The 7,748-nt window shown below is 35.7% G+C and overlaps 2 protein-coding genes across 3 annotated transcripts; one reads left to right on the forward strand and one right to left on the reverse strand.

Moving 5' to 3' along the window:
• The first annotated feature begins 457 nt into the window (after positions 1-457).
• Positions 458-2,141, forward strand: LOC131181459 (uncharacterized). Its single transcript, XM_058149588.1, has 3 exons — positions 458-626; positions 1,167-1,323; positions 1,967-2,141. The coding sequence occupies exons 1-3, from the start codon at positions 624-626 to the stop codon at positions 2,011-2,013; spliced, it is 207 nt and encodes a 68-aa protein (XP_058005571.1). The 5' UTR covers positions 458-623; the 3' UTR covers positions 2,014-2,141.
• Positions 2,142-3,036: 895 nt separating this feature from the next.
• LOC110638126 (F-box only protein 6) lies at positions 3,037-7,332 on the reverse strand. 2 transcript variants are annotated; one of them, XM_021788568.2, is made up of 2 exons: positions 6,975-7,332; positions 3,037-4,481 (listed from the first exon to the last, which is right to left on the reverse strand). In XM_021788568.2, exons 1-2 carry the CDS (start codon positions 7,118-7,120, stop codon positions 3,236-3,238), a joined length of 1,392 nt encoding a protein of 463 aa, XP_021644260.2. In that variant the 5' UTR covers positions 7,121-7,332; the 3' UTR covers positions 3,037-3,235. The 2 variants fall into 2 exon arrangements, with proteins under 2 accessions (XP_021644260.2, XP_021644261.1); XM_021788569.2 differs by having other exon boundaries at positions 3,037-4,446; positions 6,975-7,120.
• Between the last annotated feature and the right edge of the window lie 416 nt (positions 7,333-7,748).

The raw sequence follows: 7,748 nt of genomic DNA on the forward strand, positions 1-7,748 counted from the left end.
TAAAATAAATTATTTTTAAATTATTTTTTTAATTATATTTAAAATAATATTTTTATTAAAAAATATAATTTTAAACTCTAAAAAATTAATACTAAACAAAATTTAAATATAATGTGTGCGTATAAGAACGCGTGTTTAATCTATAAAAAAAGAATTAAAAAAAATTCTCACTTAAATGATAAAATCTATTTTTAGGAAAAAGATAAAACGCGAGTAAAATTAGTGCGCACACGTTGCCGCGTGGAGACAGGTGTCATTAGGAGACGACCTCAAAAAAGCTCACATCAACCGTACAATTAACCTTTCCAGTCCACGTGTACGTATTCATCCAATTACAATTCGACGCGTGCCCTGTTTGCGTGGTGTAGCCAATCACATCGAAGGCTGTGACGCTACGCTGGTGCATCCTATCAAAGATTTTTTTTTTTCGTTTACCTGAAGATAAAAGGAAAAACAAAATGGAGGGTTTGATTTAAACTACAAATAATCGCACACAGATCGGGACAAGAGAGGGGGAGTGGAAGAGCGAGCTCGCCGGAGAGGGAAAGAAAAGAGATCATCTTTAATCTCTCGTTAAACTTTCTCGATCCAATCGTTTCCGGCTACCAGATCTCCCCGTAACCATGGTAAATTTCGCTGATTTGCTTCATAATTTTTCAGTTTCCGTTTGGTTTGATCTTCATTCTTTCCTTGTTTAGCTGGTGCTTATATATTTATCAATGATATGCCTGAGATTAGACCTGAAAATTCGATGATTGATGATAAAATCCTTCTGATATATATATATATATATATATATATATATATATATATATATATATATATATATTTTTTTTTTTTTTTTTTTTTTTTTTCAATTTCCTATTTTTCGTTTTTTCGTTTGTGGTGTAAATTCTTGCTGGAAATTTTTAATTATATTGAAAGGTTTCTTCCACTTTTCATTTGTCTGATGTGACTTTGATTTTCCTTTAGCATTTAATAAATAAAATTTTGTGTGATCTGAAAAAATTACTGAGATTGATTTAAGGCTATCTCAATAAAAAATTTAATTGCATTACATTGTATACCAAACGAAGCGCAAGTGATTGTTCCTGCGCGCGTTTTGATTAATTCCTAATAGTTGACGATAGTAGATGTTAATAAATTGTATGTTGTTGTTTGTTTAGACTACATCAAGGCGCCTTGCAGATAGGAAAGTTGAGAAGTTCGAGAAGAACATTACTAAGAGAGGAGCTGTTCCTGAAACAACTACTAAAAAGGGAAAGGACTATCCTGTTGGCCCTATTCTGCTTGGATTCTTCATCTTTGTTGTCATTGGATCATGTAAGGCTCATTAAAGTTTGCGCCGTCCTTCACCATTTATTTATGTTTTCATTGCTTTGTTATAAATTTCTTTCAAATTCCAAATCTTTATGGTGTCTTCTTTCAAGAAAACTAAATAAATTCAGAACTGAATAAATCCAAACTGAATAGGGCATCAGACGATCTGCACAACATTATGGTTGCCGGTTATATTTAACCTTCATGTAGTTTGTCTGCTTTCCATATTCATTTTGTTGCATGCAATGTCTAACATATTTGAATCTGCGATATTTGCATTTGGAATTAAAGATTACCATCGAAAATCACATGTAGAGAAAAATGTTGCACCTGAGTACCAAGTGGTCAGATCTACAATTTTATAAAATCAAAAAATGAGGCATAGAGAACATCCTTCAGTTTTTTTTTTTTTGGGGTTCTCTCTCTTCAATGAGGATCTTGGCAGTTGTTTCTGTTTCAGTGAATGTTTGGCAGCTAGGGGTGTCATGCCAATTTGTCCATATGAATTTCGATATGCTTCTTCTAGGTCAAGATTTGTTACTAATGAGAAAGCTAATTGGTTATTGCAAAATTACAACTCTTTCTCCTTATTTAAATGGTTGGTTCCATTGTTAGTGATCACATTTTCTTTTGTTGTCTGTAACAGCTCTATTCCAGATAATCAGGACAGCAACAAGCGGGGGCATGGCATAAATGTAGACAGAGACTCTGAGAGATGCAAGACGATATTAGCCTCTGTAGTTGAGATATGGGAAATACTTAATGACTTGTTATTCATGTTGCGAACTCTGTTATCTTAATAAAAATGCCCTTTCCTATTATATATTTCTAGAAAGCATATGCATGTGTGGTCATTGCATTATACAATCGGTAATCTGACCTAGATTTGTTAACCTATCCAGTTAATCTTATTCTCTGTATGAGTTTGGAACGAAACGATAGTGTTCAGTATTTGATGAATGCCTTCCTGAAGATGCTTTATTCAATGTTAATAGGCATCAAATTTTGTACTGAAATATTTTATGTTAGGTTTTGTTTGAAGGCCTAGTCCCAGCAGTTATGAGGAACTTCTGAAAGAGTGACTGAAAGTTCATGTATTTTATTTGAGATTACATCTCTTGTACTTTAAGCTGGCATCTTTTTCGGGTTTCTTTGTTTGAAAAAAATTCAGAAAGACATTCTTTCATTCAGGAGGAAACTATGCAATTCTTGAAATCTTTATGGAAGCTAAGAAAAGTTTACATTGCACGTCCATCTAGTGTAACTGATCGTGGAGAAGAAAGCAGCAAATGCAACAGAAGTTCAGCTACTCCGATGCCTGCAACCCTACTTGATTACAAAACTATGAATACACACTAAATAGAATTATACTGCTGTAACTTTAAGCAAATTAGAGGGCATAAATTGAATAAATTTTTTGTTGTATTTTGGTATCTGTATTCATTAGCATTCTGCACGCTTGTTATCCTCGTGTCATTCAAATTTCTCTGACCATTTCTTGGCACAGGCTGTAAAGAAATAAAATTTCATCGCTTCCAACACGACCATTTCTTCTCCTGTACTCTTCCAGCAGCATAATAAAGTGCACTTGTAAGGGTTATCTTTCAACTTCATCTGATGGCAACTCAACAAAATTGAAAGTTAATGGTTGATGGGAGATGCGCTTAATAGCTCTCCCCTCTTTGCAACATAAAGAATTACTATAAACCATCTGAATAGCATTTAAAACGTAGTCTTTTCCCATTCAAAGTTATTTTCAACATGTTTGTACAATCATCCCACGGATTTATCTGCTTCGTTAAATTAACAAATAAAGTTGGGCCGGACATAAAGTGGCAGCAACAGTTTGCAGCCAAGTGACTGACCATAAGACCAATACTGCAATTACCCTGCTCCAATGCACGAAGGGAACATATCAAACTGTAGCAGTAAGGCATGGGTGGAAGGCAGTGCCGCATGCAATCCACTGCCGTTTTCTCCCACGTGGCACCAAGCAACCCGGAACCTTGAGCCATTCCCTGCTCTTCACATTATAAGTAACTAGTCGGTTCATTTGTCTTGATCTCAATGACAACATGAGCAGACCTTTGTTGCCCAAGCAAGTCATCCTAACGTGCTTCCCATAAAATTCCAAGCACCATATGTTTGGCATTCTGTCAACCTCCTTCCACAAGAGAGTCATCTTCTGCAGCTCCCATATGCACACACATGTCGCTGCGTTCTTTGTTAGCAATCCCACGAGCATGATTCGGCCACCACACTCTGCAAGCGTGTGGTCACTCAGATGGCGTGGGGCTGGTATTATAAATTGCGTCCATACCCCTGTAACCATATCATAGGACACTATCCCTTCAGGGTCTGAACGCATGAAATAGACGGTGCCATCAATGGAAACTGCTTGTGACTTGAAGTTCAGTGATAGTGGTAACTTAATATTAGAGGGCATGCTTCCTGGTCGAGTCCAAGAGTTCTTCACCGAGTCATAAACCTCATACTCCCCGTCACAGCAAACCCATAGAATCTTGTAGCCCTCACTGACTGCATTTCCATTCAAAGTCATCCCCACAGCAATACGAGACCAGACCTTAACTGACCTGGCTGGCAACTCTTTGAAAGATTGAGTCAGAGGGTTGCAAACATAGAAGTTTCTGTGGCCAATATCAATAAAGCACACCAGACCCCCTGCTGAAGCAACAGGCAAGACAATCATTTTAGTGGGCAGAGAAGAAATTGTAGGGTGATGCCACTTCTTCAAGGAAGGATCGTACATGGCTCCGGAATTCACATTTTCATGAGTTATAGTGTAAAACCAGGGATTAGCTTGTGGAACCTGGGCACAATGTTGAGAAAAGCTCTGAGAGTCCAGCAAAGAATTCCATTTTCGACAAACTGTGCGAAAGCGAAAAAATGTAGCAATGGGAAGTCTGGCAATGACAGCTTCGATAAGGTCTTCTGGAAATTCTTTCCAAATTTCGCATTCCATAACCTCAGTTGTACCAGTAGTTCCAAGTAACTTTCCTCGGTCCTGCTCCTTTCTAGATTTCTTGGAAGGTGGAGGCTTGGAAGGCTCCAACAGCTTGAAACTTCCAGATTTTCCAGCAGCCATCACAAGATCACAGTATTCATCTGCAGAACCATCATTGATATCAAGGACGCACCATCTGTTAAAAAAAGAAGAAGAAAGGAAAAAAAAACTAAACAATTTATATTTTAGAAATGGAGAATGTATTCAATTAATGCATTTGACGTAAATAATTTTGAAAAATCATTGCAAAAGATAAGCCCACAGGATCAGAATCACATGATATCTGGCTTAAAGAAGTTTTAAATTCGCCGTAACTAGAATATTAGTCCCAGCAAAGTTTGCAATGAGCTACAAATTACATGGTAAAACTAAAGCCAATAACTTTTGTGAAAAATGAAAATATTCAATTCTACATGTGCAAAATAAAAGCGACAATTGTAGTAACAAATGCAGTCCTAGATTAGAATATGACTCATTTTTTCCACCACAAGAAACACTTAAACAAGCAGTGCAAATATCAAGAAAGATTTCTTCACTTTCACTGACCCATGCAAACCAAATACTAAAGGAAAAGCAAAAAGGGCCCCACTCTAAGCAGCCTTGAACAGATAGGAGCACACAGCAGATATATACAAGTCTACAAGGATATCCTACAACTAAAAAGCACTAGTTCTGCTCATACCCAACATTCAGAAGCCTAAATTCAAGATGTACACTTCCACTCATGCTTTGAAATTGTTTAGGATTAGGCACAATTCCTCTTCTTTTTTTAGACTATCATTTTCCGTTCTCCAACTATGGATTAAGCTTTTTTTTCAGTAGGAGGCATCATTGCACGCATGAAACAGCATCATTCAGGCAACTATTCTCTAACAAATTGTTAGCCCAAGCAAAATTATCATGTTGCAATATTAATAGCATTCTGGCCCAGATTAGAAGACATGGCTGTATAAAGCAATAATTGTTAAAAAAAAAAAATATCAAGAAAGAAATGAAATCAATCATGAGTTTCTTCAAGAAGACATCACTGTTTGTGCAATAGGCTGTGCCTTGAAATTATTGCACAGGAAATAGGATTGACCCACTTATAAATAAAGTTCAAAGTTGTTAAACTTACAAAATTGACAAATCCCCAAAAATAAACTCAGAATAAATCCTTGATCCTCATACTTATCAAAAATAATATAATTGGTACAACAAATTGAGCCCAAAGGAACTATAACTAGGGGGAAGCATCAATATTCAATACCCACAATTCAAATCCAATTTCATCATCTCCAGTTACAATTGTTACAAAAAGTACAGAACCAAGGAGAACATGTTACCATTCAGTCCAAAGACTTAACTACTAAAAATGGAAATCAAACCATAGCACTAGCAGCTCCTCAGCACAAAAAGATGTGTATATGTATCATGTATGCACACAACCAAACGCAGAGAGACGCAAAATCTGGGAAGCAGAAAGCATTACGTACTTGATAGTTTGTGACTATTAGCTATAAGACCTACTCTGCCAGCATATGTGAATCAGGCATTAGTGATAAATAAATAGGGGAGACAATGTATTTTAGTTCCAAAGACAAATAATTCTTTCTACATGCAATGAGATTGGCTCAAAGCACTTAAGGAATGAATCAGACAGGAATTAGGTCCAATAACTCAAAGATTTCTATCTGCTACAAACAATATATTGAATCTATATTTTCTTTGTGTTTTCCCCTTTGGGAGGCAATGATACCCATTTTATGCATGAATTTCTAAAAACTAGCAAAAATATTTGACACAGAATATCCAATGTTCATAACCTATAACACTATAATGCTATGGAGTATTGACAGCATACACCAATTATTTAACCATATGCACAAAATTGGCCATGTATAAAGCACAAAACACATATAATCAACAGGCTTTAAGCTGATCAAGATGATATTAAAAACAAAAAAAAAAATCAGCATCAAGCAATGAGATTCAAAAACCTTCCTAAAAGGAGGTGGGGGAAGCAACGATAAATTAAGGAGTAAACATGAACAACAGAATGAAACTCAACTAACACCCACATGAATCTGCTAAAAAAAATATAGATAAAAATTCTAAACTAACCAATTTGATAGCCAATACAATTAAATAAGCTGACACAATTCTTAAGACCATCAAATACACTGAAACTCGAATTTCATTGCAGACTAACAAAGAAAAGTGAAGGAAACGAATTTTTAATTGCCAGGAAATGGCAATGTCATAGTCTCACAGATCATCCCAGGAAGTAAAATGTCAAATTATGAAAAAAAAAAAATTAGAAAAAGAAAAGGAAGAAGAACTATAAGAACTAAAATTGCATTGCGTGACATAACACGGCAAGGTAAGTCACAAAAGTCACCTAACTTACCAAACTCAAAAGCACAATTCGATTGAAACACCTAAATTATAATCAACAAAGTAACCGCAAAACAAAATAGAAACACACTAAAAATGATGACTAGTACTCAACATCAGAAAACCTAAAACCAGAAAATGAAGCCAAACAAAGGCAGAAACAAGCAAATTCAAGCTTAGGTCACCAATTGCGAAACAGGAGATAATCGCAAAATGAAAGAGATCCAGAGAGAGAGAGAGAGAGAGAGCAAACCTGTGGTGGTTATCGTGGCGGTGGAGTTCGAGAAAAGGCTGGTGATGGAGGTGGAAAGGAGGAGGAGGAGGAGGAGGAGAGCCGTAGAGAATCAAGAGGTCTTGAAGCTGACCAATAAGCTGCCTAAGCATGGCCAGCCCTTCCATGCCCCGGAAGCAGGCGGAGAAAGAGGGACAGAGAGGCAAAGTCCACCTCTAACAACACGCTAAAAAGAACTCACCAATCCAATCAAACCTCCCAGACCAGACCAGGGAGCCCAAGCCCCTTACCCAATGGAATATTGCCACGTAGGATTCTAGCCCCACTCGATAAAAAATTGTCATTGTTCTCACCCGCACGCACATTTGCCCTGATAATTAACTCTCTCTTTATTTTCTTTGCTTTCCTTTTAGCCCCTTTTGCTTCCTCTCTTTTGCATTTTCTGCCTTTGGTTACTTTCAATTCCTCTATTTTCATTTTTGTTTTCCCCCTTTTACTAATGTAAAAATTATTCCTCTTTTTCTTCTAAAAATTTTTTATAGAAGGGAAAAAAAAAATATTTTTAAGGTCTATTAAGAAAATATTTTCTTAAATATATTTGAAAAAAATATTAAATTATTTGAAAATAATATCTAAAAAAAATCCTGAGATGACTTAATTAAAAAATTTGATAAAAATTAATTTTTCTCATTCAATTATAACTATGACTCAAATTTAAAATTTGAAAAATCTTAAATATTAAAATAAAAGCATAATACATAAAATAAAAATAAAGGTTTTAAAATGTTGACATTA

The sequence above is a fragment of the Hevea brasiliensis genome, chromosome 7 (genome assembly GCF_030052815.1).
Source record: "Hevea brasiliensis isolate MT/VB/25A 57/8 chromosome 7, ASM3005281v1, whole genome shotgun sequence".
NCBI classification, from domain to species: domain Eukaryota; kingdom Viridiplantae; phylum Streptophyta; class Magnoliopsida; order Malpighiales; family Euphorbiaceae; genus Hevea; species Hevea brasiliensis.